The sequence below is a fragment of the Lathamus discolor genome, chromosome Z, assembly GCF_037157495.1.
Source record: "Lathamus discolor isolate bLatDis1 chromosome Z, bLatDis1.hap1, whole genome shotgun sequence".
NCBI classification, from domain to species: Eukaryota; Metazoa; Chordata; class Aves; order Psittaciformes; family Psittacidae; genus Lathamus; species Lathamus discolor.
This window is the reverse complement of record NC_088909.1, coordinates 53,396,919-53,424,513: the sequence shown is the minus strand read 5'-3', so window position 1 is coordinate 53,424,513 and position 27,595 is coordinate 53,396,919. Positions and strand designations below refer to the sequence as shown.

The 27,595-nt window shown below is 37.7% G+C and overlaps 1 protein-coding gene across 2 annotated transcripts in view; it reads left to right on the top strand.

Annotated features, from left to right (window-relative positions):
* Window positions 1–27,595, top strand: part of IFT74 (intraflagellar transport 74) — a 41,591-nt gene extending 13,996 nt beyond the window's left edge. For both annotated transcript variants that reach the window (XM_065661205.1, XM_065661204.1), the window contains exons 9-20: window positions 1,467–1,605; window positions 2,599–2,661; window positions 3,479–3,622; window positions 4,244–4,284; window positions 9,842–9,921; window positions 13,205–13,258; window positions 16,068–16,165; window positions 17,156–17,282; window positions 20,901–21,064; window positions 21,709–21,834; window positions 24,240–24,300; window positions 26,879–27,595. In XM_065661205.1, the coding sequence (XP_065517277.1) occupies window positions 1,467–1,605; window positions 2,599–2,661; window positions 3,479–3,622; window positions 4,244–4,284; window positions 9,842–9,921; window positions 13,205–13,258; window positions 16,068–16,165; window positions 17,156–17,282; window positions 20,901–21,064; window positions 21,709–21,834; window positions 24,240–24,300; window positions 26,879–26,994 (1,213 nt within the window). In that variant the 3' untranslated portion in view covers window positions 26,995–27,595. The remainder of the gene's footprint in view (window positions 1–1,466; window positions 1,606–2,598; window positions 2,662–3,478; window positions 3,623–4,243; window positions 4,285–9,841; window positions 9,922–13,204; window positions 13,259–16,067; window positions 16,166–17,155; window positions 17,283–20,900; window positions 21,065–21,708; window positions 21,835–24,239; window positions 24,301–26,878) is intronic.

Here is a 27,595-nt window from a genome sequence, read left to right as displayed (position 1 = left end):
GTATGCTCAAGTGTCAAGTTCCAGGTCATATAGAAAGTACTGAATTGAAATGCCACAGGGAATTTACAAGCAAGTTTGGTTATAATCAATTAAAGATATGCTGGAGACAGCAAAAGACTTGCATTTTTTTTATGTGATCAGTCATCAAATGAAGAAAATGTCAAGATATTTGCATACTGAAGTAAGGATTTAAGTAGTTAAATTGTTTAAGTAGTTAAATTGGTATTAATTCTTGTGGTTTGGAAATACATCAGAAGAGCTGCAGGGTGTGATACACAAAGTCCATTGTTTGCAAAGAATTACAAGCACTTAAGGACACATGTCTGTTTCATTTATTTTCTACTAATTTCTAAGAAATTCCTGGAGGCTAGTCGATTAAGAACATAGCTAAAGGAAATTTAAAAAAAATCCTGAGACTATGAAGTGTGTACCTTCCTTCCCTTCGCAGTTTGTGAAAGATTATTTCAACTGTGTGCTTGTTTCCAAGTGATTTCTACAACTAAGAATGGCAAAATCAGCTGGATGCCTGCCTTTGGGATTTAGAATCATAGAATCGTTAGAGTTGGAAAGGACCTTAAGATCATCTAGTTCCAGCCCTTGCCATGGGCAGGGACACCTCACCCTAAACCATGTCACCCAAGGCTCTGTGCAACCTGGCCTTGAACACCGCCAGAGATGGAGCATTCACAACTTCCTTAGGCAACCTGTTCCAGTGTCTCACTACCTTCACAGTAAAGAGCTCCTTCCATATATATAAACTGAACTTCCCCTGTTTAAGTTTGAACCCATTACCCATTGTCCTATCACTACAGTCCCTGATGAAGTGTCTCTCTCCAGTATCCCTATAGGCCCCCTTCAGATACTGGAAGGCTGCTATGAGGTCTCCACCCACCCTTCTCTTCTCCAGGAAGAGCAACCCGAACTTTCTCAGCCTGTCTTCATACAGGAGGTGCTTCAGTCCCCTGATGATCCTCATGGCCCTCCTCTGGACTTGTTCCAAACAGTTCCATGTCCTTTTTATGTTGAGGACACCAGAACTGCACATAATACTCCAAGTGGACTCTCAGGAAACCAGAGTAAAGGGGCAGAATCACCTTCTTCGACCTGCTGGTCACGCTCCTTTTGATGCAGCCCACTTTTTTTTCCTTCTATTTTTCATTAACTTCCCAAGTTGCAAGATGCAAAAAGTTTTAAATTGTGTAACCAACAGTTATCAGATCAATGATTGCAGCCAAGAATGCCCTTAGTCTTGAAAGATGATGCATAATTTCAGGGTAAGTGAACACTGAAAAATTCATAGAAGCAGAGTAGAGCTGGTGTTGGCATGGACTTCTGAAGTCATCTAGTCCAGCCCTACTGCTCCTAGAGCATGTTGTCAGTGAGGCTGGAGGAATACCAGAGTTTGAAATAGGTTCTTAAAACAAACATCAACTAGTAAAAGTTACAACTCCAATCTATTTTTACAGCACAGAAAAGTTAATTCAGACTGTAGAAGAAGGTATCGAACGTGAAAAGGTTGTAGCGGAAGACATAATAAAAGACATGTCACAGGAAAATCAAGCTAAATATATGGAGATGAAGGCTGCAAATGAAAAACTCTCTCAGGTTGGTTGGTCTTGTACTTACATAAAATGTTTCTCAGCCTGGCTATATTGGTTCTGGGTACAATTAAAGAGCTTGAGAACAGAGTAATGCAAAAAAAAAGTTCACTGGTATCTTAATTGATTGTAGAATTGCCTTAAAAAGAAATATAGCAATTGACTAAAACAAAATAGTTTGTCTTTTTGTATATCTTTTATAGAGATCAAATGATGCTCATTATTTTCCTTTTAAATCTGGGGACTGATATAAGGATTTTTAAAGTCACTGTGCTTAGATGCTTCATCATGTGTAAAAAGCAAGCAAAAGGGAAGAACAACCTCAGCAGTTTTTATAGTTCACTTCTGTAGAAAGTTTTCTTCTGTGCAAAACCAAATCTGGGTTTTTTTGTTATTCTTGTTGTACATCTCAGTATATCAGAAAAATGAATTGTAAAATTTTTCTGACTTCACGAATTGTATTAGCAAAAGCAGTAAGATTTCTAGGTTCTCTGGGATCATCTAGGTTCAGGCACACAGTCTTAGAAAGTTCCTCTGTATAGTGTATACAGTGATAGGCATCTTTAGAGGCCTGTTCTTCCCAGGTGTCTTAGGATGAGCTAAATCATTGATTAGGACCTAGCTGTCTCTTTCTGGACTGTAAAGAAACTGAGGTGGCTAGTTCAGATTTTAAAATCTAGCTTTAAACTTCTGATGCAGAAATGACAAATTCCACCTTCAGTACTAATTTTATGCAAAATAGTGGTAAAAGGGTAAACACATTTTTCATCATAGTCTAACTGCAAATAATGCTAACAGTTTATTGAAAAAGCTGGATGCTGAAAGTAAGTGGATATTGTATCTGAGTCACTTGGAGAAGCTGGACACAGTCTTTTAAATTTTTAAGTGTAGCAATAAGATGTTTTGCAGCATTTTATTAATAATAAATTTCAGAACAAAAAAGTTACCAAGTAGTAATTTTTATGTGAATTCTGTGATTTTTTTTTTTTTTTCCTTTTAGGAATTGGTTGTTCAACAGCAGGAATTGGATGCACTAAATATAAAGGAGGAGGCTCTAAGAGCTGTATGTATGATAACAAGTGGTCTCTGTACCAGTCTTTGCTCAACTCTAGTGTAAACAATAATGCAGAAATTACGGGTGGAAATTTCTATGTTTGGGGTAAAAATGGTTTCTGTGGATGCCAAGCATTAAATTTTTATGGCAATAGCGAGGTGTGTGACTTTCGATTAATTTGGAATTGCTCTGTGAAGATAAACTTGACATTATCATTCACATCCTTCTTAAGGATTTGTGAGATCTGATTTTTCTATATGTTTTCAGCTTTCAGGTTGTGTGAGAATGATTTACGTCTTCCACATTCCATTTTAAAAGCAGCTGGTACTTGAAACACAAAGTGGTACTCGCTAAGATATTTTTTATCCCACATGCATACATAAGCACTTCTAATACACTGCCATATTGCTAGATTGAGTATAATTTTCTTCTACTGGGTCTTCCATGGATAAAAGGATCTGTGAGCTGAAATATACAGTCACGTATATATATTCAGAAAGTATAAATTTCGGAAACTACTAGACATTTTTCCAGTCCTTTTGAAAACTGTATATGGTTTGTAATCCCCTAGAAATGATGAGGTAGTTCATCTACTCAGAAAATTGGCTTGAGGATAGGCTTACATAAAGAAGTAACTGATTGAGTAATTCCATTCCAAAAATACCATATGGAGAATATGGATTATAAAGTTTATTGTTTATACTGTCTCTGTACTGTTTATACCAAATAAGCTTCAGTTTCAATGTATAGGTAAGTGTTGCTTAACTAAAGCATAATTTCTCTTGACATCTGAAAATAGCTAGTAGGTGTTTCCTTTTCCAAACAGGAAATAGAACACTCCCAGGTGAAAAAGGAGGCTGTGCAGATGTATGAAAAGCTCCATGAGCTCGAGGAACGACGAGATCAAATGATTGCTGAGGATAAGAATATGGAATCTCCGCAGGAGGAAAGAGAAAGGTTACTAAAGCAGGCAAGAATATAAAATGATACCATGTAAAAGATTCTCTGAATCACTATTTTAAGGGATGATAATATTTTAAAATACTTTGGTTTGAATCTTGCCTTTGTTTGCTCTTTAAGCAGCAGAAACCATCTAAAATTAAAAACAATTCATGAATTGGCTGGATGCGATGTTTCAGATTCAGACAGAACAAAATTGGCACAGTCACGTTGTTTTGGGAAAACTCATCCTACTGGACAGTTCTGTAACATAATTCCAGACAGTATCCGTGTGGGATACTGAGCCCACACACTAATCCAGGAACAATTTAATTAGTTTACAAGCATCTATGCTGTGTTGTGTAACTTTCCATATATACTGTACAGATTATTGGACTGAATGACACTGGTGTGCCTGATTTTTCATTACGTACTTAGAAAGCAGGAGAAGGTTTGGAAGAAGTAACGCTTAAATCATATCACTTCTATTCAGTGAAGAGTCATTGTTGGAAAATGTGGCAGCAAGTTTGTGATTTCATATATTGAGTCTCTATTCCCTGTGTACTGAATTAAGAAATCTCTTTTTTTTTTGTTTCCTTTTTTCATTTGTAGATTTTGTTTCATATGTTAAAATTGTTATAATTTTTTATAGGTTAAGGATGACAGTCAAGAAATAGCAAGCATGGACAGACAGTGAGTAATCCCATTATACTGTTGCTGCAAATTACGTTTAGAGCCTGAAGACAGATAGCTGAATTCCATTATATGTTTCTATGGACTTTTAGAACATCACCACATTTTCCAGCCTCTGCTAGTGTTAACCTTCCACAGAGAATAGAAAATACTCTTCTGTTTCAGCTAAACAACTTCCGTAGTGATAGGACATCTATTTCTGTATAATAAGATACCTCCTCCTTATGAACGTGCCTTAAGAATATAAATCATAGAATCATAGAATAGTTAGGGTTGGAAAGGGCCTTAAGATCATCTAGTTCCAAACCCCCTGCCATGGGCAGGGACACCTCCCACTGAACCATCCCACCCAAGGCTTCATCCAACCTGGCCTTGAACACCGCCAGAGATGGAGCATTCACAACTTCCTTGGCCAGCCCATTCCAGTGCCTCAACACCTTTAAAGTAAAGAATTTCTTCCTTATATCCAGTCTAAACTTCCCATGTTTAAGTTTTAACCCGTTACCCTGTAGTGCTTTCCTATCACTACAGTCCCTGATGAAGAGTCCCTCCCCAGCATCCTTATAGGCCCCCTTCAGATACTGGAAGGCTGCTATAAGGTCCCCACGCAGCCTTCTCTTCTCCAGGCTGAACAGCCCCAACTTTCTCAGCCTGTCTTCATACGGGAGGTGCTCCAGTCCGCTGATCATCCTCGTGGCCCTTCTCTGGACTTGTTCCAGCAGTTCCATGTCCTTTTTGTGTTGAGGACACCAGAACTGTACACAATACTCCAGGTGAGGTCTCACAAGAGCAGAGTAGAGAGGCAGGATCACCTCCTTTGACCTGTTGGTCACGCTCCTTTTGATGCAGCCCAGGATACGGTTGGCTATCTGGGTTGCAAGCGCACACTGCCGGCTCATGTTCATTTTCTCATCGACCAGCACCCCCAAGTCCTTCTCTGCAGGGCCGCTCTGAATCTCTTCTTTACCCAATCTATAGCTGTGCCTGGGATTGCTCTGACCCAGGTGTAGGACCTTGCACTTGGCATGATTAAACTTCATAAGGTTGGCATCAGCCCACCTCTCAAGCGTGTCAAGGTCCCTCTGGATGGCATCCCTTCCCTCCAGCGTATCAACCGAACCACACAGCTTGGTGTCATCAGGAAACCTACTGAAGGTGCACTCAATCCCACTGTCCATGTCAGTGATGAAGATGTTGAAGAAGACCGGTCCCAACACCGATCCCTGAGGGGTACCACTCGTTACTGGTCTCCAGATGGACATCTAGCCATTGACCACAACTCTTTGCATGCAGCCATCCAGCCAGTTCTTTATCCACCGAATGGTCCGCCTATCAAATTGGTGTCTCTCCAATTTAGAGACAAGGATGTCATGTGGGACAGTGCTTTGCACAAGTCCAGGTAGATGATGTCAGTTGCTCAACCCCTGTCCATCAGTTCCATAGCCCCATCATAGAAGGCCACCAAATTGGTCAGGCAGGATTTCCCCTTAGTGAAGCCATGCTGGCTGTCACCAAGCACCTTCTTGTTTTTCATGTGCCTTAGCATGCCTTCCAGGAGAATCTGCTCCAAGATTTTACCAGGCACGGAGGTGAGACTGACTGGTCTGTAATTCCCCGGGTCTTTCATTTTCCCCTTCTTGAAAATGGGGATTATATTTCCCTTTTTCCAGTCTTCAGGAACTGCACTTGACTGCCATGATTTTTCAAATATGATGGCCAGTGACTTAGCAACTTCATTTGCCAGCTCCTTCAGGACTCGCAGATGGATTTCATCAGGTCCCATGGACTTGTGTACATTCAGGTTCTTAAGACGGCCTCTCAGATCCTCTCCTTCAGTGAGCCTAAGGTCTTCATTCTGACAGTCCCTGCATCTGCCTTCCAAGACTTGAGTGATGTGGTCAGAGGATTTGTCAGTGAAGACCAAGGCAAAGAAGTCATTGAGAATCTCAGCATTCTCCAAATCCTGGGTAGCCAGTTCTCCTGATACCTTGTGGAGAGGGCCCACGTTGTCCCTAGTCTGTCTTTTATTCGCTACATACCTGTAGAATCGCTTCCTGTTATCTTTAACATCCCTAGCCAAATTTAATTCTAACTGGGCCTTAGCTTTCCTAACCTGGTCCCTAGCTTCCCAGACAACATCCTTGTATTCTTCCCAGGTCGCCTGTCCTTGCTTCCACCTTTTATAAGCCTCTTTTATCCTTTGAATTTTTCTCAGCAGCTCCTTATGCATCCAAGGAGGTCTCCTGGCCCTCCTGCTGCACTTCCTTCTAGTTGGGATGCATCACTCCTGAGCCTGTAGCAGGTGCTCCTTGAATACCAACCAGCAGTCTTGGGCCCCCCTGCCCTCTAGGGCTATATCCCATGGAACCTTACTAAGCAGGTTCCTGAAGAGGCCAAAGTCTGCTCTCTTGAAGTCCAGGGCAGTGAGCTTGCTGCATGCTCTTCTCACTGTCCTGGGGATCTCGAACTCGACCATCTCATGATCACTGCAACCAAGGCTGCCCTGGAGTGTCACATTTCCAACCAGCCCTTCCCTGTTGGTGAGCACGAGGTCAAGCATGGCACCTCTCCTTGTATGCTCCTCTATTACTTGCAGAAGGAAGTTGTCTTCCACACAACTGAGGAACCTCCTGGATTGCTTGTGCCAGGCCATACCATCCCTCCAACAGATATCAGGGTGGTTGAAGTCCCCCATGAGAACAAGGGCCTGCAAGCGTGAGGCTGTTCCTATCTCTATAGAGTGCTTCCTCCGCAGGTTCATTTTGATCAGGCGGTCTGTAACAGATCCCCACAGTAATGTGTCCTATCGCTGTTCTCCATTTAACCCTGACCCACAAACTCTCTATTGACTCTTCACGTGTCCCCAGAGTTCCATACTCTCCAGCCTATCCCTAACATAAATAGCAACTCCCCCATCCCCGCCTGCCTGGCCTGTCTTTTCTAAAGGGCCTGTAGCCTTCCATTCCAACACTCCAGTCGTAGGAGCCATCCCACCATGTTTCTGTGATGCCTGTTATAGCCCCGTAGACGTGCACACATCTCTAACTCCTCTTGTTTGTTCCCCATGCTGCGGGCGTTTGTATAGAGGCATCTGAGCCCAGCTCCAAATGAAGCTGGCTCAGTGGCTGGAGCAGCTGGAATATCTCTACATTGCTCCGAGCATGTATTATAGGTGCTGGCAACTGACTGGGAGTGCTGGGGTGGAATGATGCCCCTTTCCTCCAGCACATCTAGTTTAAAGCATCCTTGACCAGCCTAGCAAACCTCCTGCCAAAACCGCTCCTCTTTTGTCAGACAAGCTCCACCAGCCCCAGTAGACCTGGCCTACTAACTTGAGTCCCATGTTCTAGATACCCAAACCCCTGACTATGACACCACCCTTCTAACCGTTTATTAAACCTGTCCAATTCTCCTAGCCTTTTTGGGGTCCTCCCCTTTATCATGGAGAATTGACAAAAAGACTAATCTGAGCTCCAGAGCCCCTATCTACCTCTCCCAGGGCTCTGTAGTCCTTCTTTATGTTCTCTGGGCTACTGCTATCTATATCACTAGCACCCACATGGATCACTAGAAGTGGGTAATAGTCAGTGGGACTTACTAGAGCAAGCAACCTCTCTGCAACATCGCTGATCCATACCCTGGTAGGCAACACACCTCCCTTGAGACTGGGTCAGGCCGACAGATGAGTGCTTCTGTTCTTTCACAGTAGAGTCTCCTATTACTATGACCCACTGCTTTTTCCTGCCAGCACCAGTAGTGATCTTCTTTACCGGTGCATCAGCTTGTTGTTTTTGGTGTGAGTGTGTTTCCTTATTAGCCCCCTGCAGGACAACAAAGGGGTTCTGAGTGGGCACAACAGATTCAGGAGGAAGCCCCTTGCTTTCTATTGTTGTCTTCCTCCTTTTCTTGTTGTTTTTTTTTTTTTTTATTACTGTTTCCCAGCTTCCTGGGTTAACGGCCTCCTTCTTTCCTCCATGAGCTACAGCAGATGCTTGAGGCCCCTGCACAGTTTGGGCCTCAAGCAAGCATTCCTGCTTCCTCTCAGCTTCCCTGACATTTTTCAGCCTATTGACAGCATCCCGCAGCTCAGCCTCTGCTGCAGGAGGACCTCAGCCAGGGAGCACTGAGTGCAGCCCTGCCCATCGTGCACCTTTCCCTCTCAAGACCAGTGCAGGCACTCTCTACACTCTGAGCTCTGCGCTGCAGCCTCCCCTCTCATCAGCTCTGTCTGGGTGCCCACACTGGCCACCGCTGGGGCAGGCACAGCAGAGCTCCCAGGCCGGGCCCTGGTCACAAGGCGAGTGCTCACCATCCTGCCGGCCTGCCTGCACAAACTGCCTCGACCCACCCTGATCACTGGCACTCCATGGGGCAGGTTTTTAACCAGTCAGGGCTGGTGCCATCCCTCCTGGTTCTGCCCCCTGTGAGTCAACTGCTCACGTCAGCTGAGCTGCTGGCTCCTGGACAAGTCTTGTTGAGGACTTGAGGCTCCGTCGGTGGCTCTCGCCACTCTGAGTTGAGGATCCTGAACGCTGAGCTTCCCCCCACTCAGGTGTTGAAGGCGTCCTCTCTGGAGATACTCACCTCAGCAATTGGTAATAAATTGTTAATAGCGTTGTCATAAACTTATTTAATGCTGAAGAAGACATTCATCCATAACAGCTACTCATCTGGGACATCTATGAAGTTGAGCCTACATTATGGTGTAGTAACAATTTGAAGAGTTTATTTATTATGTGTTCTTAAAACCTAAAAGTTAAAAAGTTGCTTACAGAAAATTCCATTCCAAAGAGTAACAGGGAACTGCTCCTTGATTCTTGGGTATTCAACTTTTCTGAAGATTTGCCAGGAACTCTGGAAGATGTTACAATAAATAGTAATGTATTGGCAGGTAGGAGAGAAAACAGTACAATGTTTTTGTGAATTGAGCCTTTTGATTTCTTGCTCTTTACAGAAAGAATTAAATAATTCCTGAAATCTTCTAGAAACAATTTTAAATTCTTTAAAGAACTACTCTCAACTGTAATCATTCATTAATTTTTAATGATTAACATCTTTGAGTGGACAATAATGCAAGTTGCTTAAGAGATTTTTTTAAAAAGAAACTCTGACAGAGAATTATATTCGAGAATTTACATAGATTTTTTAAGGTGATTATGTAATATTGTGGTTTACTTGGCAATGTCTGAATGGATTTTAGTGAACACATGAGTAATTTTCAGGAATACAGTTCCTGGCTGCATTTTATGAATTATGTTGTACCTCTGCAAAGTGGTATAGTGGCCAAGAGAGGGACCAGTTGAGTAAGTTAAAACTACTGAGGACTCATTGTAACAAACAGAGTAGCGGTACTTCCATTAAATAGCTATGGGGACTTAACATGACAGGTGTTTTACATAAATCTTTTATAATAATAGAAATCCTCCTGATATTTTTTTTTGTTTTCATATATTTAGGTTTGCTATTTTTATTCTTGAATTTTTCTCTCCACTTTTGTATAAAAAAATAAGTATTTTACAACACATTTTTAACCATGGATTTCGTTATCCATTTTCAGGCTGGCAGAAGTAAAAGAAAAAACAAACCACTTTAAAAAGGTCATTCAACGACTTGATATGGATCTGGAGAATTATGAAGGTAATATGACTGGAGTTTTAGCAGCCTATGCAGAGCTGTATCTGTGTTATAAAACGTATTGTTATGGACATTAGTTGCTTGCAACTTGTAGGCTTAAGCAAATGTCTATTATTTACCATTAGAAGAAGGTTTTCTGTTTAGGGGTGCACACTTCTTTCAGATATGAGAAATGGGGAGTACCCACCTTTAGTGGGCAGTTCATCAAGTTTATATTAAGTAGTAAAAATACCATATAAAATAATAGTACTGCTGTCTGGTTTTCTCTCCCAGTTTTATTTTTAGGACTACTTGAAGAATAGGAGTTTCTCCTGATGGCAGCATTGCAGAACCAGCTCAGCTTTAGAACAGATTTTATTTATTTGACCTTTTACATGATCTGATATACTGTCAGCAAATGTGGAATTGAGGATGTTTAATAATAATGTGTAAAGTAGAATTAGATACTGTTTTTATCTGTCTTTCAAAGTTCTTGTGTTGATCTTTACAAGAGTTTGGGAGTTGCTTAGAAATAGCATTTCCTTAGAAACTTAGCCTCCAGCAGACACCAGCTATAGTACATTGGGCTAGTTTGGGGTGGGATTTGTCCTAGCATTGCACATATGGTTCTGATGTAACTACAGTTGAGCATAGGCACTCAGTAGTTGTGGAAGATTCTCCTTAAAATGGAAATTGATCCCATGGAAAACCTTCTTATAATTACAAGGAATCTTGATTAGATAGGAGTTGCATAAATATATGCATACATTCTGGAAAACTTTTTAACAATTATTTAAATTCTGTAGGACAGATGAATTAATGCATTTGTGTCCTTTTCACTTTATACCTTTTCTCAGGTAATCAGCATAAAACTTAGCTGTAAATTTTTTGCGGGTGAACAAATATTTCTAAAATTGACCCTATACAAATGTTTATTACATCTGTTTCTCATCTTTTGCATCACAAAATATCTCATGTTTCTCCAGATATTTCATTATTTCTGTGCAAATAATTCATTAAGACTGTCTTACTAGCTATTTCCAGATAATGTCGTTGCCAACTTTACTGTTCTGCTTTAATTCTTCCTTTTTGTTTGGCTTGCAACTCTTTTTTTTGTATCTTTGGAGAAATACAGAAGGTAAGCAGTGAGTTGCTTTTTTGTATTTTATAAAAACTTTTACCGACATAATCATTCATTGCTGGACTGCATGTCTTTATTTTAGGAAAAGACTTCTGTTGAAGAAAAAGTGTTAAAAGCATATGTAGGAGAAAGCACATGCTTTCTGTCAACAATCAGAAACAGACAGGATATTCAGAATATAGTTAACTTGTGGTATAATAGAGGGAATTGTACCTATTGATAAACATAGAGGAGATAAAGAAGTTATGCATAAGGAGTTGCTTTAAGATACACAAATCCAGACTCCCTGTGTCCTTTTCTCTAGGGAGTAGAGAAAGAATCCCAGAGAGCCATTCATACTTCTGCTCTAAATCAGCACTTTGGTGTGTCCTTGAGGTTCCTATTCTCCCTCCCTCCCACCATCCCCAATCAACTTACTTCAGCCAGCTTAAGTACTGGCTTAGTGTTTAAACTGTTTATTACAAAGCATTCCAAAAACTTCAGCTCTTTAAGTTTTTCAGTTGATTTTTCAGTTAAATTTAAGGTAAAATAGCCAGTAAAATAATTACAACTAAGGATTTTTTGAATGTTTCAGGATAAACACTTCAGTGCTAAGAACATTTTTAAGCAGGAAAACCAAAATAAAAAGACCATTAATAGAAATAACTATTTTTAGTTTTCACTTAAGAAAGTCTAAATAAGGAAAAAAATCACTCATTTATATGTTCCATATATTAGCGGTTACCGTTAACAAAAATTATCAGAGGGCTGGAGCACCTCTCCTGTGAGGAAAGGCTGATAGAGTTGAGGTTGTTCAGCCTAAAGAAGACTCCAGGGAGACCATATTAGTGGCCTTTTGGTATTTAAAAGGGGCCTATAAAAAGATGGGGAGAGACTTTTTAGTAGGGTCTCTTGCAACAGGATGAGGGGTAATGGTTTTAAACGGAAAGAGAGGAGATTCAGGCTGGATGTCAGGAAGAAATTCTTTACAATGAGGGTGGTAAAATACTGGCACAGGTCGCTCAGAGAGGTGATGGATGCGCCATCCCTGGGGACATTCAAGGCCGGCTGGATGTGGTTCTGGGCCACCTGATCTAGTTGAAGATGTCCCTGCTTATTGCAGGGGGGTTGGACTAGATGACCTTTGAGGTGCCAAACTATCGTGTGATTCTGTGATCTGGTAACTGATTAGTCAAGATCAACATTAACTCATAATGGAATAGACTTAACACTTCAGAAATTGCATGAGAGGCTAAGACATTGATGTAATAATGTTGTATTTTAACAAAAACTTATCTATACAAAAATTTTTAAAGGTTTTGGGTTTTATTTAATATTCTTTTTCTTTAAATACTTGGCAGATCATGTAGCTCTCTGTTTCATGGTTCACAATAACTATTTTTAAGATTAGAACAGACTGAGTTATTTCGTGTTGGGGACTTGCCTTGCAAAATGAGAGTCCAGCAAGCAACAAAGCCACAGCTGCAAGGAAGTCAAAGCAGAATCACAGTCCCGTAGGGACCCATGGGTGTTCTTATTGTTTGTATATATGAGATAGAAAGGAAAGCATGGGGTGTGCAAGTAAAAAGACCTAGAGAGATTTGCTTGCTCAGTTATATTTGTGTCCACTTCATTGTTTTTCCTTATATTCTTTAAAGTTACAAGATTATGCTGAAAATTTATCAATGACAAAAACTCAAACAATTAAAAATCTAGCTCTTTGAAATTTAAATTATTCTTGGAGGCTGAATTGTCTAATCTTCTTGAAATTTGTAACATATCAGATCTCGCACTTTAATAATGCATTTTAATTAAGAGCTATTTGTTGTCAGTATTTTGGTGTCCATATACACAAAAACATTTGTTATCTTTTCTTGAAATTCACCTGACATCAGAAAAATCTTGTTCCTTTGTTCAAACCAAGTATTTATCCCACTTTTATTTATAAAAAATGCTAACCTCTAAAAGGTTCTAAAAACTGCATCGAGAATGATTTATTAATCTATTTTTTCTTAATAAAAAAATATGTATGACATAGTCAGTTGCAGTGATTACATTAAATGACATCGGGTGAGTCCTGTAGTTTCTAGGCATGTAGAATCTGAATTTTTAAAACTGACATTTTGCCTTCATAAGCAATGCAGGACTGAGACAAATAAAGTTAAATCCATGTTACATCCCTTTCAGGAGAAGAAAATTGGAGATACAAAGAGCTAAAGAAGAGGGAAGAAAGCATGGACAGTAAGTTGTCTAATATACTTTAATTAGGCCTAATTCCAGTAAAATACAGGTTTCCTTGTATTAATTTAGAGCTGGAAAGAACCAGTGCCCTGATCTTTGCATAAAGTGTCTGTGATCTGCCTCAAGACAAGATAATTGCTATCTTAGGACTTACAGGACAGTTACAAATATTTGAAGCATCGTTCAAGGTTTTTCATCAAACATTAAAGGTCTTAGGAATACAGCTTGAATTTTTAATGAATGAATGAATTTATTAATTTAATTAATGAATGAATTTAATTAATTTTTATATTAATTTAAATAAAAGATATATGCAGCCAGCTGTTCAGGTCTGATTAAAAGCAGAAGTTAAAAATCTAAAAGCAGAGACGTGATATAATTATTTAAAATTAAGGCTTCTCATATCTGTTTATTCAAAATAAATGCCACTAAAGCTTTCTTCCACAAGACAAACAAGGTTAATCAGACAGCTGTGATGAAATGGAGAACTGCTTGCAGAAAAACAATGACATGATATGTAAGTATGAACCTTGCTTGATGTTTCTAAATAAATTCAAAGCAGGTTTGAAAAAAACAAAACCAAAAACCAAATAAAACAAACAGTTAAAAAGGTCCAAATGCCAAAAGAGAAAAACACTAGCCAAGTCATATAGGTACGATTCTTAGGTCTTAATTCCACTCAGGTTCAGTTTTACAGAATTATATATTTGTGGATGTAAAGTATTTAGTTTTGTTCTCATTTCACTTTATGAATATATGAGAATGCTTTTCTTTCATGCAGGCACTTTTATTTCACTCTTCTGCCTTACCTACATACATATTTTGGAAGATTCAATATCCTCATTGTCTACAGCTTCCTTTGAAGTAAATAAATAGCTTTATCAAGATATTGCGGTCAATTTATTTAAGACCTCTTTGCTAAGATGCATCGAAGTCCATGGCATCATCTGTTAATGTAAAAAGAAGTGACTCAGTCCCCCACAAGAGACAGACATTAATGAAGCCTTTGCTCACCACTAGAGCACTAAATAGTTAAATGTTATTGAAAGTTTTGAGGTAGGGTGTTTGAATGATTCCCTTTGTAAAAACTGCCTACATAATTATTTAAACAAAAAAAGAGGAGCTCAAATGTTTTAAACACAAAATATTAAACAAAAATTTCAGTACTATTGCTTCCTTACTACCTTTCCCTTAGTTCTGTTGTGCTGAGGTATTTTCTTAGTGTAGAAGATTCCTGTCTGTATTTCACAACAACAGATGGTATGAAATACCCAGTAAGTGCCTTTGAGAAAGGAGCTCTGTTTGGAGCTGACACTGTTGTCCCTCTTATTAAAGCATAGTTGTCCTATCTTTGAGATCAAACAAGACAAATTCATTCTGAAAGAAAAGAACATCACAGAGAGAAAACAGATTCATTTGCAGCCTAGGTAGTGGAGAAAAACAGGCCTGGCAATTGTCTTATTCAGCACTCGGGAAGTGACTAGCCTCTTTCAATTGCAAGCTTTTACGCTTTGGTTTTAACTGTGTTCCTGGTTACTAGTTCACAGCAGTGCTGGGAAAAGGTATGCCTTTTTACATTTTTGACAAGTGCTGTTCTCTACAGCTACAAGTCAGCATCAGCTGGACCAAAACTTTATTTCACCTTTCTGAGTCTTAGTATTGTCCACTGGCTCCAATAATGCAAATTTTCCACTTTGCAAGTTTTACAAGCTGTACTCTGTGAAACATCTCTGTTAACTCTTTCATGGGCAGCATTGCAGATGATGTCAGATATTACAGTAGTTTTCTTATCCAGGAATGTTTTATTAGTGAAGACTTCTAAAATCAGATATTTATTAAAACCCGTGGATGCTCTGGAATCCAGAATTCTCTAGTCAGTCTTCATCCCTTCAGGATTTGTCAATATTTCCATTAAGTAGATCCTCTTAGCATCTTTCTGTGTGCTTGAATTTGCTATTATCTCATCCTTCATGCTCAAACAAGCACTTCCGCTCTTTTTCATCTAGCTAGAAAGTTTGCAAACTCTTATATTTGCTGAGTGCTTCTGTGTATTTAAGCCATGTTTTAGGAGGAGACCCGGGAGAGGAGATACAATCATAACTTATAGCCCTGGATGGCATCTTGATAGACTTATGACTTTCACGTGTTGTGTCCAGCGCCCTTTTTTCAATATGTCTGTCATCAGAAATACATTGTAGTGTGCCCAGGACACACATACATGGGGTATACCACCATGACAAGTGTCTTACCAGAATCAGTTGAATATTACTAGAATGAAAATAAATTAGAGATGTAGCAAAGGGACATCATACATAAAGAAAAAGATACCAGATGAATATTGGTCTCAGGTCCTTAGCAGTGTTTGGCTTTTAGTCCACCCCATTAGAGATAATCAAGTCCCTAGTGAAGTACCTGTTCCCTTTATATAGTAGCCCATTTTGATAGCCCTCAGAAGAATTAAGACTGACAGCTGCTGGGACAAGCATTCAAAAAGCCATCAGAAATTATCATGATGAAACTCCTTATGCATTGGGTGGCAACCATGACCTAAACAGTATCCAAGAAGGTGGTTACATCATATCGTTAATCGATCAAATATGCGTCTCTGCAAAAATTGTCCTCTTTTTCATTCTAACCTGTAAGTTGACATATTTCAAGGACTCTATCACCTGTGTCTTAAATAAATAATGTATCTTAAAGTAGCCTGTCTGAAACTGTACAGCTTACAAAGTTTTGGCTGGAAACTACAAGGGCTTGTGCTATACCCACACAAGCAGCAGCTTTCTTTATCGTGTTTGTTGATCTCTAGATTTTTTTGAGACTTTTGAAGAGGTGAAGAATCAGGAACTGGAGCGAAAAGCCCAAATAGAAGCCAACATTGTTGCACTCCTGGAGCACTCAAGCAGGGTAAGCGTATTTTTCTCCTCCTGTGGTAAGCTAGGAATTCAAAAGGACAGAACAGAAGAATCTTTGCTTAAAGAAGGGTGATGGTTTTTATGTATTATCCATCCAATATCTGCATCACAATCTCTTAAGAGAATTAAGTGCTAAATCATGTACAGCTGTAGTTAAAAAAGCAAAGCAAATCCACAAAAAAACAAAACTAAGACATACTTGATTAATTTAACTTTATTTCTGGGAAGAGAATTTTGTATATTAGATAACACCACCAGAGTAAAAGAAATGTGTGCATAATTGATTTAACTCATCACTGCTATAATGAGCATTATTCCATTAATTATAAACATTTCAGAATACTGCAAATAAAACTACTGCAATATTTTGTTTACCTATAGTCTGCAAATATCAGTTCATGGGTATTCTGTCACTACTGTTAAGTAACTGGCAATATTCCAATACCCTGCTGTGTAATATTTAATGTAAACACTTTAGAAATTTTTCCCATTTGCAGTCTGCTATTTTTTTTTTTTTTTGCACTTTCAAAACGTTTGTTCTTGCAACATTTTTAATTCCCATGGATTTTTTTTTTTAATCTTACAGAAATCTTTCATCTGAGTAATAGTTTGATTATATCACCACTTCATTGTCTTCTAAAACTTTTTCAGTGTGGTATTCCATAGGTATATTTTAGGCAATGACAGTTTAGTAGGGATTAATAATGGCGATATAGTATAACTTTGTTGCATTTTTATGGCATATACTTGCTCAATTTTTGTTTCATCTTCACTGGCCTGTCAGTACATCTTTTATCAAAAGTTGGCAGAATGAAAATTGTTCACATTTAAGTCAGAGTATTTCCAGTATTTTCAGCCTTTGCAGAAGAAAAGCCACATAACAGACAATGTACAGAGACAGGAGAGTTTTTTATTAGTCCAGTTACTATTTGTTGTTTCAAAGATACATCATATTCTCATTATTTTTATTGGTAATGCGCAGAATGTGAATCGTATGAAGCAAATTTCATCTGTTACCAATCAAGAACTGAAGATTATGCAGGAAGACCTCACTTTTAAATCAAACGAAATGCAGAAATCACAGAGCACTGCTAAGAATTTGATTACAGGTGAGATCAACAATGAATTTTCAAATTAATTCCTTAAAAAAATTAAAATTACCTGAGTTTTTATATTAGTAATAAGTACAAGATCAGTGATCTCCAAATATCAAAATACAGTGGCAAGTTAATAAATTCGAACTCTTGTTGATAACAAGTTCTTTATATTCCGTAGAATTATTTAGCTTACTATTCTGATGCTTCTTTGCACAGATATACATTAAATGTGTATTTGAATAAAGGAGTACAAAGTTCTTTGATCTAGAAGTTTGACTTTATTAATATTCACCTTGAATATAAGCAGTTTTCATTGTCTTAAAATAAGTGTTTAATAAATTGAAGTAGAGACTTTCCTTAGTTATCTAACCATGTAGTATTTGTAAATGTAGTTCTCAGAATCACTTAGTTATGGTTTTGTGCTTTTATAAAAGGGAATGTACCATGAAAGAATAATTTGCAACAGTAGTGAATGGCTCTCAAATTATCAGGCTTCGATTTTGCAAAGTAGATACTAAGTTTCACTTCATTTTGGAACTACTGAAGTAGGTAAGTGTAAGAATCTGCAGAATCTTGCATGTAATTTAAAAAATAACTTACAGTATTGTTCTTTCATTTCCATGGCAAGTATCTATTTAGTTCTTTTTTTTCATTATTTACAGTGGAACTGTTCTCATAATTCTAAGCCTTTGCCAATATCATTATTGGTTCAGCAAGCCTTTCCTATTTTGGCTAAAAAGAAGGGGCAGGAATTAAGAACCATAAATCATTTTGATAGAAGGCTATTACATGCTGTACTTGGTAGTAGTTTTCAAAATAGGAGGCTGTGTTGTAACTTCAAAGTAGTTATGTGCAAGTAAGTTGTTATACACACACTGTTACAGAAATAGATTGTTCTGTTGTGTGTTTTAACATGTAGTGTTTGCTTGTCTGCAAATACTCCTTTTGCCATTCTAGCGTAGTTTTAAAGCTGGGCCATACATTGCAAGTTCAAATCTGACTTTTTATTCTTTCGTTTAAGCATCGTTTCTTATTACTTTATAATATAAGGATATTCTGGAAGCACCTAGTGCTAAGGGACATATTGAAAGGAAGTTACAATACATAATTTTCACGAGGTCATTTATATGACTCATAAGTAAACTCCTGAAAGCAAGGAGTCACAGATACTGTATTAAGCAATATAAGATTCTTGAAAAAATACAGTGAATATTCAGTTTGCACAGTTTACATTCTTCCTAACCCTTGAATTATAGCACAGTCATCTTCAGGATTCATTTGTTGTGTTTAAACAAATTATATTGCTGTAAAATTGTCTACCAGCAGAACCCTTAAACAAAAAAAAAAAAAAAAAAGGAGAAAAGGAAACCATGAAGAGTAAACAAAAGTGCTGATGGCATAGTTTCCCAAAAACGTTTCCCTGGGTCACTGTAGTTTGGTCTGTGAGTTTGCTACTGTGTACACACTGCTTGCTAGACACTGCAGCTTCATGGCGTATCAGAAGGAACTGGGCTGCATCCTCTTCCTGTCTCTTCCCCTAGAGAAGTTTTGAGGGTTTTTAGTTTTGATTTTTTTTCATGTAGGCTGTTGCTGGATAAGGACAAAATTCGTTCCTTCCAGTTTCTTCCCTTTTCACCAGAAAACATGAATGGATAGGAATAGTGCATTGCTGTCTCAACATAGTTTTTACCAGTATATAGATAGAACAGTCATAAGGATCCTTTCTGGCATTTTGCCATTTATATTGTTATGACTCTTCACATGTAAAAAAAAATCCCAATTAGTCAGCTATGTATAACTTTAAAATAAAAAGTATATATATTGGAACAGCTATATGAAGAGTGAATTATGCCTGTGATTATGCCTAAATAAATGCATAAGAAAATCAAAAGTTGCTTTCTGCTATTTCTCTCCAGTTTGAATTATTTTTATTTTATAATTCTTTTTTTTTTTTTACTAGTTTTAATGTTAAATTCTTGACTTACTGAGGTCCTTAAGCATTTGTCTGTCTTTAAACTACAGTGTCAGAAACAAAATAAGGAACAAAAGAAGCAGAGCTGTGGTCTGTTCAGTTGTGTTTTAGGATCTGACACTGACAATAGCAGGAACTTCAAAGTGAAGCTATAGGCAGTTACAAAATACTGTAGACACGGAAGGTGTTTTCTTAAGTCCTTTAAGGTGGATTCATACTCTACACAAAAGTCTTGGCTTGTCTTTTTGTTATTTTGAGGTTCCTCAAGAAATCATCGAAGCACTCTGTAATAAGCCAGAAATGTTAATTAAAACAAATATTTCACTCTAAAAAAATAATGTATGGCATAAATACATAAGAGAAGAGATGAGTATCAAAGTCTGGCTATGACAGGGTTTTGATCACATGAGATTTTCCAAAATAGTTTCACTAAGGAAACCATACCCACAGATTTTGGAAAAATGGACTTGCCCTCTATTACATATGCATATCCACTCCCTGCTGCTGTAAAGATCTATACTGCCTTGGTGAAGTTGGAATTAAAAAATCCTACCCTTTTTCCAGGAGATCAGCGCAAACTTAAGTCCATGAGCAAAATATGCAGTCTATGCTGATAGAAGTTCCTTTGTCATGTCCCATCCCTCCCAGTAGCCCACTTTGCCTAAAATTTTAGAATATAGGAAAAACCCCGCATTATTTGTGTCATTCTTCTGAGTTAGACACTGCTCTGAAGCGTAAGGTTGTATAGCTATGTGTTTAAGTGTTTAGGAAAATGAAGAAAAGACAATGACAAGGCTACAGGTCAGAAAACCAGTCTTGCCACATGTAGTTCTTCCACACTCAGGATGGATAACTTATCCAGGTCTAGCCACATGTAGTTCTTCCACACTCAGGGTGGATAACTTATCCCCAAAACTGGATAAAACTTGAACTGGATCAAAGTGTATTTTTTTTATTTTGTGTATCTTTGTTGTGTCCTCTCTTGAGCATCTCATGACTGAACAGTTTCAGTATTTCCATCTCTCTTCATTTAAGCATCCATATTTCTAACTTTAATTATCTATATCTCTTTTGTTTGTTTTTAATGAATTGTCAGAAGTAAATGTTGTATATTGTAGCACATGCTCATTTTATAAGCTATGACAGCACTTATTCTATGTGTATGGAAGTGTTTTCCTCTACAGAGTGAATGCTTAAAGCAAATTTGGCTATTTACTGTCATAGAACTGTTGTATGATAAATGAGCAAAATTAATAAAACCAACATAAATAACAAATAAATAAATAAATAAATTTGTCTGCATTATTGTAGTCAACTTTTCGTAAGGTGTCACCACTGCTCAAGTATCACCACCATTCACAGCCTTGTTGCTGTAAACAACATTGGAAATACCACTCTGTGATGTAGAAAATCACATTTTCAGTACTGTTCACTTGCAGAGTATAATACACTAATTGTAATACAGGAGTCTGACTTACAAGATGATTTTGAAGATCAGTTTTTTTCTTTCACTCACATTAACACTCCCATGCATATCAAAATCAGAAAGATAAGCAGGAGCTGTTTGTGTTTCTTAGATATAGAATAAACCTTTATATAGTAGGCAGTGTATCATGAAATAAAATGCCGTGTTAATTGATTTTGTACTTGCTATCTAGAAAGCCAGAAACTGCAGATGGACCTACAGAAGATGGAACTCTTGGAGGGCAAGATGGTTGATGAACTAGCTTCTCTTAAAGACAAAATAGAACAAACAAAAGTGGATTTGAAGGTCTATAATAATTTGCCAGCTCTGAAAGCATCAGGAGAAGAGAAGAAACAGGTAATGAAAAGAATGAATCCTTTCTTAAGCAGATTTTGTGTGCTTTTGTGCACCTAATGGAGGGAAATCCAGGTCTATGACTGGGGATCCTGACTGATGGCTGAAAATGGGGCTTGCACTCCAGGGCAAATGAATCCAGATGCTTTTCTGCTTATATATGTGACTAGGTATTTGTAGCACGCTATCAACTGGATACCTTTTGATAATTTCTTTCCACAAAATTTCTCATTTAGTGATTCATCTAAACTTTTCTGCTGTAACTTATGTCTACTCATAAGTTTGAATTTAGCAATCATGGAATCAAAACACTAAAGAAAAACTATTCTGCATGTATTTGCTCTAAGACAAACTCCATCTAAAGCACTTCCCACTTTGCAAGTGATAAGTTTCCTACAAATTCTTAACATTAGCATTCCCACTAGTGCTACAAGCCTCCAACTTGGTCGTAAATGTTGAAAAATGGTTTTAGGATAGAGCATGCATGCTAGAGAAAAGCATTATGTGTTCTTTAAGCTTATGATTGTGTTCTGAAAGGAAGAAAAAGTAGCATCTTGAAAGCCAAATTAGAATCATTTGTCTGTAACCTGAAGCAAATTAACTCATCCATTAACTGGTTTATGTTGTTTTCTTTTCTTCCCAACTAGAGACTCCAGGATGACAAAGAAAAATTAACAAAACGTACCCATGCTTTCAAGAAAATAATGGAACACTTGAATACAGAGTATGAGACAGTAAAGAGAGAGCTGCAAGAGAATGAGACACATTCTCAGGTATAGATCAAGCTACATACTATCTCTTCAGTTGTTTCCATTGTAGTTTCAGTTTTCTCATGCACATGAAGCATTGTATTGACAGAATCTATTTATCTCTTTTTAGGGAGTTTTCAAAGTTATGTGCTGTAAATGTGTAGCCCTGTTTTCTGTTTTCAAACAAAAGTTATTATCTTGCCAATAAATTGCTCATAAGCTTTGGATTTCAAAGTCACTAGCAGAGGTCTGTCTGAGCTTAAAAGCTGGGTGAATCTTTAACTGTTTGTATTAATCTTGCTCAGAACTCTTCTCCGTTTGCCTTTGCTTTGCTTGAGGAGTTTTGAGGACCAGCTTAAGAAATTACAAGAAAAAAGAGTCACTGGTAGTCAGATAAGATCCTTTTTGCTTTTAAAGTTATGTCAGTAAGTTTTTTCTTGCAACTTGTACTGTTAATTCCATTTCAGTTTTTCCAGTGCTTCTGCTCCTTGCCGAACACTGAATTTTTAGGGTTTGATCAGACTTTTTAAACCCAAGGAACTTTGGTATATGAGTGTATTTGCTTTTAAGTTTCCAAAGTGAATCAGTAAAGATAATGTTTATAAACTCTTGAGCAGCTTTTTTTCTTCCATTATAAACACCCAAAAATCGCTGTCATTTTGGCAACAAAGCTTTCATGGCATATAGGTTTGAATGCACAGAAGGCAAATGGGCAACATCAAAATAAGCTGAAAAAATGGAAATTGATTCTTTTCTCTGCATTTCACAGATTTTAATTGTTTCAGGATGTTGAAATCTTTGTCTTTAGAACTGTTTTTTTTTCTGATTCAGTTAAAAGCTGAAGGAGATATTTGTACATGTTTGAGTTAACTTTCTTCTGAAGTGAATTTTATGGAGCATAGGTCTAAATGAGGAGGTATATGTATAGATTCATAGCATATGATTATTGTGGGCTAACTCTAAGGTGGTGATATAAATCCCCAAAGCTACATGCCAAAGTCCACAAGACTTCAGTTATTGTTTATGTTTTATGCCAAAATCAGATTTTTATTCCTAGAGGGTATGCAAATCAGACCTGGATACCCAGCCAGTGTTAAGATATGCATAATGATGCAAAAAGTTTATATAAAATAAAATTATAGTGTACAGCGTTTCTTTAGTTCATTAAGCTGTGGCTGTGGGAAAAGGATTTGTGTTTTTGCTTATGGCTTATTTGACTTATGAGTGCAAAAGTCATGAGAGTGAATAAATATAAAATGGCTAACTAGTTGACATGCATCAAGCATTTTGAAGTACAAGTAGCATTTACATCTCTTGAGGGTTTGGTCAATTTTGTAAGCAGTCGACTGTATGAGCTGTGGTTTTTCAAGGAGTTACTACAAAAATGCACTGAATATATCCTTTGAGATACATCAAACGGGCTACTATATTGCATGTAGAAGTATCTACAAAGACAGCAATAAATATTATATTTGATGAGAAATACCGTATCTTGGAAATAAATGCTTGGCATGTTTGCAGTGAACCAATACACTAGATAACTTATTCTTCACTGAAAGATTTTTGTCTAATATAGGAATTATTTAAATATCAACTTCTAGCTTAAAAATAAGCTTTTAAGTAAAATCTTACAACATTTTACTCATTAATTACCTTAGTTTCCACTAAAAGTTTAGTCTCAGAATGATTTTCAGGTTTTGCATTTAAAAATAACATCTGCATATCTTGAAATGCAGAACCTTGAACAGTAGCATCAGAAAAACAAATATAAAACTGTATTGTAAGGAAGCAGCCATCGATATAATGTCCACATTAGTTTCCTGTTGATGCTGAAAGTATTGAAGAAGTGCCAGCACTTAACCCACACTCCTACAATCTTCTTGCTGCAGCTCTGTTCTTATCACAGCTTCTGGCATCAGACAGGAAACTAAACTATGGAAGTAAGGAAGTTTCTTCTGTATAGCTGAAAGTCCAAGACAGTGTCAGGAAATATTGTATCTTTGGTGATTTTAGATCTTACTGATGAAGAGATCATTTAAATGATATGAACTATAATGAGAATTAGTATCTCTCTGCAGTGTTTAGCTTTTTACTTGTGACTTGCTTACACATTTCCCTATACGACAAGTCTTGAATTCTAAGCTGACTTTTTTTTCCACCTACCACTGCAGTTAAATGCAGTGCTTTTATATAAATAGAAGTATGAAGTGCTAAATTATATATAGGTTAATCACTGGCAGTTTTAAAACAGTTTTGCTATTGTTTCTCATTTCTGTGGGTTGTTTTTTTTTTTTTTGTGAAATAGCTTTGATCTTATCAGGTGATAGGGTACAGGGTATTCTTATAACCTGGTTTTTTTGGAGATTCTTTGTATAAAGTATGTGTGTGATAATAGTAGTTTTCATTTTTGGCTCTTTTTCTGTTTTCAGCTTATAAATTTGGAGAGGAAGTGGCAGCACCATGAGCAAAATAACTTTATGATGAAGGAATGTATCCTTTTCTTTAAGAAATACAGTAAAATTCATGCAGTGCATTAATTGAGGAAGAAGTCTGTTTCCTCCAGCAGAGTAAGACGGGAGGGAATGGGCAGCAGAAGACAGGGGAGGAGGGGAAAGGAGATGCCTTGCAAATGTCTGTTTAGCTGATAGATATTATATGTAGCAAAATTTTCATGTGCTATCTGAGACAATTTTATGTGGTTCTAAAGCATGAGATCGGTCTTACAGTCCAGAGTTTTCCTGTTGGATCAGTCTTGCATTAACTTTCATCCAAATATCCATCTATCATCTGTCCAGTCTTACCTGAAATCACACAGCAAGTGTAGCGTTGTTGGAAAATCTGTGTAGTATGGTGACTTTACATGGTAATTTGCAATAACGCCATGATATCAGTGATGAAAAAGTAAGCAAAAAAAATCTGAACATTTACTCTATTTCTTACCAAATAAAAGAGGAATTGCATATTAGAGGGGAAAATTAGACAAAGATTGTAATATATGACAAGAGGTGCTTTTGCTGTAAAATGGGCTGGGATGGGGGAAGTGCATTGTAGCTTTCTCATTACGCATTGCTTATTGAAAAGTTACATTCCGTTAATCATAGAACAGTTTGGATTGGAAGGGACCTTAAAGATCATCTAATTCCAACCCCCTTCCTTCCACTAGACCTGCCTTCTGCTAGGTTGCTCAAAGCCCTGTCCAGCCTGGCCTTGAACACTTCCAGTGATGAGGCATATAAGACCTTCTAAACCATCAGCAAAGGCTTGTTTTTCATAAGGTAGTTTTTGAAATAGTGAAAGCACTGAATTTTTTTTTTAATTAGAATTGATGGTTTGCATCTTGTATTATTCTCCGTAGTTATTGAAGAGATCTGAGTATAGTTACACTTTTATATTTTAGGGACTTCGAATTCACTGCAATGCAGTAACTTCTTTAAAGTGATTCAGGTAACAAAAAAATCTATAATCTCAAAGATGCATATAACCCACAGTTATATGATTATTACAGTATAAATATAGTTGGTAGAAGTAACAGCAAAACTAGACCACACAATCAAGTGTTGTGTGTTGAACAGTGTACATCACTACATGTCTCGGCAAATGGCACAAGAATATATTTCAGGCAACTCTGTATCAGCCTGGCCATCAGGGAAATAACAATAACAGTACAGGATATGCGTATAGCATTATCTTTTTTCATATACTAAATATCCCATTTCTCATATCTGATAAGTGCTCTGATTCTTAGAAAAAAATCAGAAAAAAATCTTGGACAGTGTAAGGTAATTAGACCCCACCTCCTCTATGAAGAAGGCTCTTAGATCCTATTTTTTCTAAGGATCTAAGAATCTTAGATCCTATTTTTTCTAACACGAAAAACTAAAACCAAGAAAAAAAAAATACATTAAAAGCACCTCCTTACTTGCTACAGTGTATTGCCTATCCAAATGTGAACCCCTTTGCAGAGTTTTACATCTGCTTGAGCTAGTCCTGCTTTCTTGGACTGGGACTTTTATAGCCAGAGTTCTAAAGTGCCAAACTGAATGTATGGCTGTAAATAGCTGAGTGACTTCACCCTGTGGAGAAGGACTTGGGGGTGTTGGTCAATGAGAAAATGAACATGAGCCAGCTTCAGTGTCTGCTCACAGCCCAGAAAGCCACCATATCCTGGCCTGCATCAAAAAGAGTGTGACCAGCAGGTCGAAGGAGGTGATCCTGCCCCTTTACTCTGCTCTTGTGAGAGTTCACTTGGAGTTTTGTGTGCAGTTCTGGTGTCCTCAACATAAAAAGACATGGAACTGTTGGAACAAGTCCAGAGAAGGGCCACAAAGTTTATCAGGGGCTTGGAGCACCTCCTGTACGAGACAGGCCGAGAAAGTTGGGGCTGTTTAGCCTGGAGAAGAGAAAGCTGTGTGGAGACATCATAGAAGCCTTCCAGTATCTGAAGGGGTCCTATAAGGATGCTGGGGAGGGACTCTTCCTTAGGGACTGTAGTGATAGAACAAGGGGTAACGGGTTCAAACTTAAACAGGGGAAGTTTAGTTTAGATATAAGGAAGAAGTTCTTTCCTGTGAGGGTGGTGAGGCACTGGAATGGGTTGCCCAAGGAAGTTGTGAATGCTTCATCCCTGGCAGTGTTCAAGGCCAGGCTGGACAGAGCCTTAGGTGAGATGGTTTAGTGTGAGATGTCCCTGCCTATGGCAGGGGGGTTGGAACTAGATGATCTTAAGGCCCTTTCCAACCTTAACTATTCTATGATTCTATGACTTGAAATTATTTTGTTTGCAGTGTTGCAATGGGAAGAGTCTTCCGCAAGGGACCTATTGCCTATATACATGAAAATAAAACTGACTCAGGCATGTACTCTTTTTTTATTCTTTTACAATGCTTGGCATGAGATTGCAGCTAGTGAATTGGTGTAAATCTTTTAGACCCAGTTTGAGGTTTTTCCATTATTTGCACCCCTTGACAGTTTTCACAGAAGGAAACTTAACTGTATTGCAGTTTCCTTATGGTCCCTAATTATCCTAATATTTATACTGGCAGCTTGTTTCCTTAATTCTTTTAATCAGTCATAGCAACAAAAAGTCAGGAGAGTGACTACCAGCCAATAATGAAGAACGTGAGAAAGCTGGTCACAGAATACAACAGAGCTCTCATAGAAGCTTTACAGAACACCAAGAGCTGAATCCAGGCACTTCCTTCCTGCCCCAGTGGACCAACAACGAAAGATGTCCACAGGCAGCATGGAAAACTAGATTGCTGAACTCATTGACTCACCACTATGGCAACAGACTCTTAAAAGTAGTTCTTCCAGGTTTTTAGAAGTCACAGTTTTTAATACTATTCCTCTTTTGCAACAGTTAGTTAAAAATTTTAGAAATGAACTTCTGAATTTTATAAACTTGCAGAAATACAAAAGAAATACTGCACAATGAGTGTAAAATCATCAGAATATTTTACTGCGGCCCATTGCTGGATTGAAATGTGAAACTTTAGCCTGCTTTACACAGTGGATCTCTAATTGTCTTGTAGGCTGTCGCTGCCAAACGTAGCAGGAGTTTTTTCCTTGAATAAGGATTGCCTGGCAGGTTGTCATACACATTATCTTAAATTAAGTGTATAATAAGATTAATGGTAATATCAGCATACCATCCCTATTTAAACAGCAACTTATGACAAGGAAGGAGGACATCTAAGGAGGACAAGCATCCTTTTGAGTCAGAATTGCTTTATACTATAAATGTCTTATAATAAAATAGTCTTACAATAAAAGCAAATGTACTTTA